The 12,037-nt window shown below is 46.5% G+C and overlaps 1 protein-coding gene across 2 annotated transcripts in view; it reads right to left on the bottom strand.

Annotated features, from left to right (window-relative positions):
• Positions 1 to 12,037, bottom strand: part of EGFLAM (EGF like, fibronectin type III and laminin G domains) — a 674,079-nt gene that overhangs the window by 103,902 nt on the left and 558,140 nt on the right. For both annotated transcript variants that reach the window (XM_069627154.1, XM_069627153.1), the window contains exon 17: positions 2,124 to 2,240. In XM_069627154.1, the coding sequence (XP_069483255.1) occupies positions 2,124 to 2,240 (117 nt within the window). The remainder of the gene's footprint in view (positions 1 to 2,123; positions 2,241 to 12,037) is intronic.

Below are 12,037 nucleotides of genomic sequence, written 5' to 3'. Positions count from 1 at the left end.
ATAGGGTCTCTTCTGTCCCCCTTCTTAAATACCCGAATTATCACTGATCTCTGTGAGTTAAAAATGGTCACTGAAAATGTTCAACCTATAGGTAACTGTCTTCTTTTCAATTTGAAAGGCATATTTGTATCAGATGGAATGAGGGGTATGCACGGTATAAGAACAGTATCTAACTTCCATCGATTACATGGGCCTCTATGATGTGTCTGTGTAGATCATAATTATCAACCTTGTTCCATTGCAAGTCCCTGTAATGGCATAAGATTGCATAGTAGCATAATTACAGTGCTGACTTTCAGTTTTAGCTCGTGAGAAGGCATTCATCCTACAGCGTTTTGCTCTTTAGAGACTGAAACGTTGAGCCAGTAATTAACTGTTCATTGACACTGGAACCGCTGTGACCTGTGTGAAGAGAGAAGAGAAGTGGGGGTGGAAAGAACTAACTTGAAAGTATTCCAATTTTTTGCGATTGTGGAAGGTGAAGGTCACCACGTAGAACCACGTTAATTCTGTTTGTTAAAATGATAGCTGTTGTTGAAGTGGAAGCGCACACAGAGGTGCACTTTGCCATTTGGACAGCAGAGGGCAAACTAACACTGAGAAGTTGCATCAGCTGAGTACAGAAAGATAGCTAAGCGCTTTATATGTATTCAATTAACAGTACAAAAATCAACTTGAGGTGAGAAGTGCCCGTTTCAGTTTCAAAGGCTATTACACGTTTCTAGGCAAGAAATGAAGATGTATTTCAAATATACTTTTTTCCTGACAAGTATTCACCATTTGATGGATAAGCGCACCTCCTTTATCGTAGGTGTTATCGTAGGTGCTGTACACTGCCATGTATGATGTAAGTCTTAATTCCCAGCTTGCAGAGCAGCACCTGGGTCTGAGGAGTTTTTGGATCCCTGCAGAGCAAAGAAGCTTATAGGCAAATATGTACGTGTTGCACCTAGTGGTTGGTCAAATGGAGCCTATGTAGGAATTCCCATTTGAGAGCTATGCATGCTGTAAGGTTTAGGCTTTCCTAAGAGTGGCAATAGACAAACCGCCTTCCAAAATGTCTGACCCCAAAGCCAGGTATTTAAAGCAAATCGTTTTTTAACCACAACTTTCCCTGTCCAGACCACATTGAAGAGCATGTAATTTGGAGGGCCACATGAACTTGGCAGAAGATCCTTGTAAAAGTATTTAATGGTACTATAATGCACATTGTACAATGGGGCCGATTTACAAAGAATCACATTTTTGTAGTAAGTTAAGCAAGGAGTATGTTGCTCCATTGTGTGGTCATAACGTGCTTAAATCTGAACAAAATATTCACAAATCATTTAGGTTTAACTTGGGACTGTAAGAAAATCCATATGAGGCAGATGGGTTACCATAAAAGTCCCTTTTACACCCATGACTGGTGGACCGACACAGGTTGCTTTCTCCAGAATAACTAACTCCATGTTTGACAGAAGCAATATAATTTAAGAAAAAACTATAATGAACCTTTTTCTCTCCCTTCAAAATATGTTTCCGCCTCCCATTCCTTCTTATGCCACCCGTTTCAATACACTGTTACTCACTTCCATACCTTGACCATTCAGGTATAACTTGTGTTCACAAATGTTCTAAGATAATTTTTAAGTTTTGTGAATACATTTCAAGTTACAGTTTTGTATGTCTGCATCTCTTTCCCTTCGAGACATCCCTTTGGCACAAACACTATTTTGGTGTTGCAGTAAGTAATGTAAGCATTTGCTATGCAACTTTGCTTGAAGAAACTGTGTATATTCCTTTGTGATTCTCTCTTAAAGCTTTGTGCAAATTGGTAGTAACAAACTACTTATGAGTACGTTAGTACTTTTTACAGAAATAAACAAAACGTACTCCTGGAAAAAGCATTGCGAATTGAACCAATGTCTGATCATTGATGTTCTGCAGAAAATCTGAAGTGCCAGTAAGAACATGTTCATGAAATCACTCAAGACACTTATTTTTACCGTCTACTTGTGCGCAAAGGGTCAGTGCTTTCAGTACGAGCCTCCAGCACCTGATGCAAGGATAAATTGCATTTTTTTTAAATCTTGCGTACAACAGAAAGGAGCACAGTTTGCTTTACCTCTATGGATGCATACCTTCTGAATACTTCCACTGAGTGGCTTCATAACACCAGAGTTTTTCTTCACAGAGTCATAATCAGGAACACCCCCAACAAAAATGTCAGTGTTGCACTTAATTTGAGTGAAGGCTCCCTGTGTAAAAACAAAAACACAGAATAATAACATATAACATACTTCAATGTTTTCCAGCTTTCAAATGTTGCCCAATTTTACATGCTTGAATAGCATGTCTATGTTATGCCTTTAAAACATTTTTGTCTCTGCAGGTTTATCAAGGAAGCCTTGCTAAACAAAGAGTTGCACACTTGTTTTATTATCTTGTTATGTATTAACTTACAACAGTCTTGTATTTGATGTTCTGCATGCAATCGTGTTCTGTGTTTTTTGACAACCCAATGAAAGAAACAATAATGTACTTGTAATGCTGCTTGTACAGGAACTATAACTCAGCCACCACCACACACTGCTTATGAAACCTCACATTATGCTTCTTAGCATGAACAATCATCTTTTACAAATAACCATTACAGTGGCCCTCATTACGACCCTGGCGGAAAGTAACTGACATGACCGCCATAGCGTAAATAGCGTTTCCGCCATTGCACGATGGAGCAAAGTGCGGCCAATTCCGACCCATCGGGCACGAGCACTACGCCATGGCGGAAGTGCAAAGTCCGCGATGGCGGAAATGACCACAAAACGGCCCATACCGCCGTCGTACGGCGCCCTAGGTGCAATTCCGCCACCCATCTTAGCGGTCACCGTAATGAGCGGTCAGCGCAAATTACGGTCACCGTAAATATACGGAAACGGAAGTAAAAACATGGGGCCGGAACGGGAAACAGGACGCCGTACACCTATAAAATCAGAATCCCAACACAACCATTAAAAACCGACCCTGAGACACATCCCAACCCGTTAGCCACCCCATAATAAAAAAGGAAAATGGGAAAAGTTGCTAAAAAAGCGTGCGATCGCAAGCGGCAGATCCACTTCTCCCATGAGGAACTCACCGTTCTCACAGAGACCCTCCAGGAGAACGCTGCCGTCGTCTTCTCCACGCAAATGACCAGGACGGCACCGCACCCCGCAACCCACAGCAATGCAGGAAGCGATGGGACGACTTGCGGATACGCGTCCGGAGCATACTTTCAGCCAACCGCAACATTGCCACAGCTACCGGGGGAGGATCTGATTCACCCATCAAGTTGACCCCCTGGGAAGAAATCTGTGCCTCCACCATTGGAATGGAGAGCATAGAGGGAGTCGGAGGGATGGAGAAAGGAGTGCAGACATCCGAAGAATCAGGTAGGTGAGCCAAATTAAACAATGCTAAATCCACAAAGTCCAATCATGTGAAGCACCATGTGTCCCCATAGTGCAATAGAAACACATGTCCAGGAGAACGTCCACATACATTGCCTTGATAGCGCCCTGTAAAAGTCAGATTAAATACATAAATAAGTAAAAATCCTAAAAACACCCTCTGCATGTGCAGCATGCACACCCTAACTGCAGGCTGCAAAATAACTGCACCCTCAATCCACACGAAAATGAGACCTCCCCCAAGGTCCTGACCCAAATCACCCTCAGGTACCACCCCAATGCATGTGATATGGAGAAATGGAGCGAAGTACAGAGACACTAAGGGCACAAATTGAGGGAAGCACCGAGAGCCTGAGGGGACAAATGGAGAGAAGCACCGAGAGCCTGAGGGGGGAACTGCATGCGACGTCCAAAGATGTATGTGGTGAACTTGCCGCTGTGCGCCGTGTGCTCACTGAGCTCTCACAAACCCTTAGGGACATGCATGGACGTGAGCAGGCAGAGACATCATCCGTTGCAAGTTCCGTCCAGGGCAGCCCCCAACGCAGATCTGGGAGGAACCTGCGCTCCACAGGCAGGGGTGCCCCTGATACCCGGAGAGGGGGCTTGCAATAGCGTCTGACCAATGACAATGAGCATCTCTGGACACTGGTGTTCTGGGGGGAGGTAGGAGGGTGGAGGGGGTGTGTAGGGTTCTTCCGGGTGGCGGGTCGATTGGGTGTGTAATACCATTTCACATTTGCAATACATATATACACATTAATCCAATGAGATGTGTGGACATTGATCTTTGTGTACGAGGCCTTTCTTGGCGTACAGGCCACATTGTGCATGTTCCCGACACACACAGTGCCACAAGTCCCGTGTCCATGTAACAGCCACGAGGCGTGAGTGCTAGAAGCATGCATCTATGATATTCTGACGAATCTCACGGGCCTCCTGTGCCTCGCGGACTCCTTGAGGTGCTGCCACATCCCCACCCTCATCATGACCATCGTCAGGTGCTTGCAGTTCTGCGTCAGGGGGCATGGCCGCATTTCTACGTACGCACATGTTGTGTAGCATTACACATGCCATGACCATCTTTGCAACCTTCTCATGGCGGTACAGGAGTGCCCCGCCAGACCTGCTGAAGCAGCGGAAACGAGCCTTCAGTAGGCCGAATGCCTGTTCTATGACTACACGGGTACGTGAGTGGGCATGGTTGTAGTCCTCCTCATGCTGGTTCTGTGGGTTCCGGATTGGTGTAAGGAGCCATCTCTTCAGTGGATACCCGGCATCACCTGTATGTGGACAAAGAAGGATGTTTGTGGAATAACATTGCTACGTACGCATCCCCCCCTTCCTGCCACGTCATTGACGCATCACCTACCCCACATTCACATGCATTAAATGAGACTCACCGAGTAGCCAGGATCGGTGCCCTTCGTGTCGCTCCATGTAGCGTGGTACTGTAGAGTTCCTCAAGACCATAGAGTCATGGGTTGATCCTGGAAATCGGGCACAACAATGTGTAAAGATCCTGTTGGAGTCACACACCATTTGTACATTGATAGAATGATATTGTTTCCGGTTGCGGTACTGGACCTCCATGGCATGTGGGACTACCAATTCCACATGGGTGCAGTCGATGGCACCAATGCAACCCGGTATGCCGCCAAGTGCATGGAATCCCACTTTTGCGTTTGTGAGCTCCTGCTCCGAGCGTGGTAAACAGATGTAGTCGTCTGCGTGCTTCAGGAGGGCATCAAGCACTTGGAATAGTGTCCGTGACAATAGTGGCTGTGAAATGCCATGCAACTGTCCGACTGTGTGCTGGTAGGTGCCTGTGGCCAGGAAGTGGAGTACAGACACCACCTTCAGTAGGGGTGGGATGGCGGTTGGGCTATCTATCATGCTGACAAGGTCAGCGTGTGTCATGTCGACAATGGCGGTTATGGTGTCCTGGTCCAAACGGTAGAGGGTGTGGATCTGCTCAGCAGTGAGGTTGAACGGATTGGCACAGAGGCGTGGGATTGCGGGCTGCCTGCGTGGTGGTAGTGGCTGTGCTGGTGGGCCTTGCTGCCCCTGCCTTGCCCTCCTCCTCCTCCTCCTCCTGCGTCTCCTCTGTGCGGCCGGTTGTTGCAGTCGTTGGTGTTCGTCTTCTTCTTGAAGTTGGAGTACTTGCAGTGCTATCAGGTCCCCCAGGCCCAACATCGCTAGTCCTGTCGGTAGCATTTGGGAGTGGGTGTGGTTGTGGGAGGGGTTTGGGTGTGCAATTTATGTGTTTTCAGGCTGTATAGCCTCCACCTGTGGTGATAAATTTCACCTGTGCCAGCTGCAATTACTTTTGGGCGAGCACGTCCCGCACACAACGCTGCTATTTGACGCATGGCATCTTGCAATTACAATCATGTATATGATCCCGATGGCAGTGAAATATTGGTTAATATGTTGATTCTGCTATGGTCCCATTGTTTCACATACTATTTTTGCAGTCGCGGACAAACTTGTGAAGGGTCAGTGGAATGTAGTACTCGATCAACCGTGGACCCTCATGCAGCACTGTACCGACGTTCACCGACGGGCGGGGAGTCCCATTAGTGATTGAAGCCAGTTACCATTTTCACACACAGCCGCACTACATAGATGTATTTGTGAATCCAAGCGTTCACAGATGCCTTTTCGACGTGATGTTGAAAATGAGGAATTCGAAGGACAGCGCTTTTGCTTTTCAACTAGCGGCGAGGAGACGCCCACAGGTCTGACAGGAAATGTAACGTTCTATTGTTGAATGTCCTTGGGACAGGGCCCATGACGAGAATGCAGTGATTGATGTGAATTGAATGGGATGCGCAATAGCGTAGTGGACGATGAGGCAGGACGTCCCCAAATACATGTTACTTCACTACACTAGTGAACCGGGCAGGAGCACAGTGGATTTTGCAGACTGCATTACGCACAGACTCAATGGAAATTTCTAATGTAATGTGAGTAAATATTCAGGAGTTTCTATTCCGGGATGAGGGAATGATGAATGGATGCATGGACAGATGATTTAATTGAGAGTTTGTCATGTGCATGGCTTTTTGATATCTATCCCCTTCCCCTGCGCTATGTGATGCAAAGCTGCCATAGTGGGTCCATCATCTGTCTGCCCTTGTTGAACCCTCCCTGTCTCGACGCGCCTTCAAACACTTGTGTCTGTGCACGTTACTAATCACATCTAATGGATTCTGTTTTGACAGACGCATGCACACATACACTCGTTAGTAATAGTGTATTGAGCTCGATTTATGTCGTTATGATTCGCAAGTGATTTTTTGTTGACATTAATCCTTTTGAGTGGGCTAGCATGCATATGGTTGTATATTTAGTGTGTTGAATGAACTGAGTAATTCATATGAAGTTCGGATGCCCATGCTATTATTTTTTTCTTTTGGGTGACAGGTATCTCCTCCCCTTTTGCCGCTGCCATCTGTACGCCACTCCTGCAGATGGGTTTTTCACTCGACACCTGCAGCTTCGAGTTAATCAGTGGAGCACCATTACGATCTTATGGGACGATCGCCAATGGGCCACATGCCCTTACGCAGTACTAGTGGCTAGGAGCAACATATGTACCTTTCAGCTGGACTAGTGCCTACTTCATGGGACTGCCCTGCGGTTCTAGGCGCTTCCGTGTTGCCTTTTTGGTCGTAAATGTAGGCCCTGTGTACCATGAAGGAACAGGGCGTCACACAAGTAGAAGCTGGTCATTCATTGCGGATGCAGCCCACAGTGATGGAAATCATTTGGGAGTTAGTTTGCGAATAGCTGTATGGGCTTGGTGATTTGGATGTGCATTAAAATTATGTTCAGATATTGACCGTGTAGCCTTATTCTTTACTAGTGATGTAGCATATTCCGATTTGTGGCGCAATGTATTGTGAGATGATCTGCATTGGGTTCCGGCTTTTGAGTGGAGTTGTGTTGTACTGTACTGGCCGCGTTTGCCTACGAGGAGTTGTGCAATGTGGGCAGGGAGTGGAGTACAGGCACTCAGTAGGGCCATGTACGGTTGGTTCGCGATGCCGTAATTCTCACCATGGCGGAAAGGTACTTTCCGCCATGCTTGATGGCATTGAGTACATGTCTGCTAGGGTCAGAATTCGCGTACCGTTGCGCCATGGCGGAAATTACGGTTTTGCAAGGCGTGCGTGCGCGTGCTTGGTGCAGTTAGCGTTGGCGTTCACTACGGTGTCGCTAATGGCATGGTACTTTACGGTGACGGGTCATGATCGCAACGAGCGGTATTCGATGGCGGTATTTCATTTCCGCCTTCGTTTTTGGAATTCCGCCAGGGTCGTAATGAGGGCCAGTGTCTTCTGTTGGGCCTCCATTTACATTCAAAGGGAGCATAACCAGCATGGGATAACTATTGTTTCTTAGCTCTCTTTTTTCCTTGAGTCCTGTAGAAACTGTGGGTATGTGGATATCTGCTGTGGCTTCATTAGCAGTGCATGACGGTGGCTTAATTGTGATTAGTTTTGGCCTGTTAATGGGCATATATCTGGTGTGTGTTGCTTTGTGCTGCAACTATAACATCCCTTTACCGTTTTAACCAAGGTATTTTCACAGAATTTAAAAAGTACTTGCAGATAAAATAACTATATCCTCACCTTAATTTCAATTTGTTTTCATTAAATATATGCAGCTTTTTTAATGATATATGCTACTATGCCTACAGTGCCCACTGTGCGTTGGATGCTGCCATTCACAGTAAGCACTAAGCCAAGGGAAAGACCTTTGCCAGGACCAGGCACAGATAGTCTGCTATCGCTGTCACTGCTCCCCAAAATCACATCTTTTCACCCCAGCCCACCCTTTAGACCAGCCGCCTGAGCTCTGTCTCTGACACATTTAGACTGCACCAATACCCTTCAGACAGGCATCCCGGCATCCATCATTGCTCCACTGAAAGCTATCCGTCATTCATCAGCTCGCTTCATCACAGCCATACCAATATTTTACAATATGACTATGGTCAGCAGGAAAATTCACTGGCTATCCCTCTCAGTCAGCATCCTCTTCAAGACAGTGTGAGGCCCTTAAAAGACAATAAATAGCAATGTGCCATTCTACCTGGTCAAGAAACCCAAGTTCTTGCTTGCAAGGTCAGTGCACCACCAGAAGCCACAGTGTCACTAAGTTGGAAACTAGCAATTTGAAGAAAGAAAAAAACAGGAAGCAAGCCTGTTGCAACGTACTTGGACAACAACACACAGAAGGCAGGTCCCCTCTATCCAGTACTTCAGAAAGGAAATGAAGACTCTGCTGATCATATAACATCTTGCCACACATTGACCACCCATGATCCCCATCTCTCCTACCTACTTAATGCCTTTTTGTAAATCAGTTATAATCTTTCCCCACCTACTGATTGTACCATAACTTAATACTCCAGAGAATGGGGCTCATTACGGGTCTGGCGGTAACCAGGCTGGTGCTACCGACGGGTTGCCGTTGTGCCGTAAATATTTACTGGCACATGTCTTCCCGGTGCCACAGGGGATTACAACCTCGGAGGCCCGGAAAGTCAGGTGCCGGTAAAATGTTGTTCCCCATTCCCATAGAGTCCAATAGTACTCTTTGGGAGTGGGGACCACAGAAGCACCGGCACTGTTGATAACAGTGCAGTTACTTCTGTGACGGTCTGCCTACCGTGGCCGCTGTGCCCGGCAAGGTCAGACCTGTTGGGCATGGCAGCTACAGTAGGCAGACTTGTAGTATAACAGTCCGGAAACAACAGTGCTGGCAAGCTTACCGGCAACGTTGTTTCCGGACCGGCATTCTTGTAATGAGCCCCAATGTATTTTTTATCCTTTATGCGATACGAGGGAAAGGTCACTTATCAGTAACAGTATTTTTTCAGCTTGTATCTGAGTATTGACAACATACTTTCTTTACATGTATGAATATATGTTTTGGCAGTTTGCAAATCAGTTTGAGTCACACACTTTACATAGGTTGCAATCTAATGGATGTTCCAAACTAATACACTTTGTTTAATATAACATTAATTTAGGTGCTGTGACGAAATCCCCAGATGCATTTTGAGGACATCTAGCGGGTTGACTAAGGGGTCAGGGTACATTTCCAAGCTAGAGGCTGCTGGGCTTATGTGTAGTATCCTCTGGCCACCCCACCCACCATCCCCTTAATCTCCATCTCAAGGCATGACAGTTACATGATGCTACCTGGTGAAAGGGTTCCTTTAAATGGGGTATCACCTACACTTGGGAAGTGCAGTCCATATGGGAAAATGGAAATCAGACTCTCCCAAATCCCAAAGAACAGTGCTTCCACTAAATTAGTGGATTCTGTAGCTACTGCTAATTTAAAGAATTTAAGGAAAAGTGCTTCTGCAGATCCAGCAGCACCAGCACGTGTGGCTCACCTTATATGGGTGCAGGAATCCCATCCGACCCTACTTAAGGAAAGCAATGGCCCTGTGTTATGATAGAACATTTGACAGCCAACCAGCCATCCATTGCATTAGGTCTCAACTCACATGCAGTTAGGAACAGATGGATTCAGGGAGTCCACGCTGGGGGCACAGTTAGGCCATGAAATTCAAAGAGAGGAGCACCCAAGAGGGCGGACTAGCCAGTCCCCACCGACTACATCTACTTGTCTTAGGATGGATAGTTTAGGGGCAACGTGCTTGCCTTGGATGCAATATGACACTGAACATCACAACTTCGATCCCCTGGTCCATGCTTAAATATTTCTGGGTATTAAGTGTGTTATAAATAACCTATCATACATCAGAACTGGAAAGCCATTCTCAGGGATGGGTCCCACCAGTCAATCCCTTTACCGGCTGCCTGAAGAGACCCACCTAAGTTTTCTTTTCCCAGAGAGAGGCTGGAAGGAAGCGCTAGGTTGTGTCAGGCAGAGAGAGGGCTGTCCAAAGGAAAGGATAAGACAATCCCAAGTAGCACTTTAGGTAGTAGGCCACCGTGGTTGGTTCAGATGTCCAATCCCCATCACAACTAACACATCTGAGTAGTCTTTCAGCAGATCTATCCTGAGAGGTGGGGCCAAGGCCCTCTGCTCTCTATAAGCACATACGCTCAGTCTGGCAGTGAGGATGTTTGGAGAAGTATCCAGAGAGAGAAACTTAAGTAGAGAGAGCACACAGGTTGGAATCAGGAGTGTCAAGCTAGCGGGAAGGAGAGGAGATCCTTTGGTGAAGCCTGAAAAATAGATCAGGTTGGCATGGACGCAAAGCAAAACCAAGGAGGCTGGAAGAGAGGCACAAGAGGCAGGGTCATTCTGGCGCCTGGGATCTGGAGGGGAAACCCAGCAGAGCAACATTCTAGGAGTAGGTGGTAAGGAGTAGGTGAGTAGTCGCTACAGAGAGGGAAAGTAAAGAAGAAACCCAGTTGTTTGAGGAGGGTGGGAGAGAGTTAGAAGAAAAATGAGGGTGAAAGTATGGAGAAGGAATTTGGTGCCTGTAGGGGCAAAGAAGGTGCTTGGATGGCATGAAGAAGAAGAGGGGACCATAGAGGTGTTTGATCATTAAAGCAGAGAGATGAAAGTTGGGCTCATAGGGGCGAATGAGGTGAGATGCAGAGCTGATTTTGAGCATGAATAGGGACAATAATGATGGGGTCCAAAGGGATCAATAAGTCAACTGTGTGAATGCCTGGAATGGAACAAGTGGCGTCCAAAGAGATGAAGAAGGTGAGAGGAAGAGGAGCGGTTTCAACAATATTGACCAGGAGGAGTGTGAGGACCCCAGAAGTGAAGAAGATGAACATAAAAGTAGTCATATTGAAAAAACTACCCGAAGCCTGGTAAAGTATGTGAATGACATAGTCCTAAGAATACTAGAGATGAGAAGAATTGTGTCCGAATGGGTGGAGAAGGCAGTAGTCAGGAGAAGAACAACAGCCAAAGGGATGAAGGAAGTGATACCTGAGGTGGCTACAAAGGGAAAAATAACTGCAGGAGGTGGATGAGGAGTTGGTACTAGAGCTGAAAAACGAAGTGGAGGAGAGGAGATTCAAAGTATGGATGTGGAAATCAGAGGATGAAGTGCTACAGCAGATGGAAGGATTAATGAAGGCATCCACAGACAGCAACCTGTGAGGCTAAGGGGCAAGCACTTTGAGACAGGCAGGCGAGTCAAGGTATCTGTCTACCCTCACATCCTGCTAACTTTACCTGGCTTACATCATGCCTTTGGGACTTGCCATGCTCTCCATCAAATACCCTGCTTCTCTTGCAGCTCGCTACCAAGTACCTCATGGAGGCTCTCGCTTCATCATGCACACTGAAGAGCCTTGTGAGAGGGCAAACAGACAGAGGACTGTAAAGACCAAGTTTGCAAGATGGATACAGATTACAACATTCTCACAGCATTCTCTATGACATCATAAGTTCCATGTATCCATCCAAGCACTATACAACACGTCCCCCTTCCTTTCCCAGCTCTCATCATCCATCGCCAACCCAGTGCTATACAACACACCCCTCTTCCTTTCCCAGCAATCTCCAAGAGTAATCACTCACGCAGAGGACACGGAACCAGCACTCACCCACACACATCCACATGCACACACACCACTTCTCTC

This window comes from Ambystoma mexicanum, chromosome 6p (assembly GCF_040938575.1).
Source record: "Ambystoma mexicanum isolate Mex_15411 chromosome 6p, UKY_AmexF1_1, whole genome shotgun sequence".
NCBI lineage: Eukaryota > Metazoa > Chordata > Amphibia > Caudata > Ambystomatidae > Ambystoma > Ambystoma mexicanum.
The sequence above is the reverse complement of the archived record's forward strand: the minus strand, read 5'-3'. Positions and strand labels throughout refer to the sequence as shown.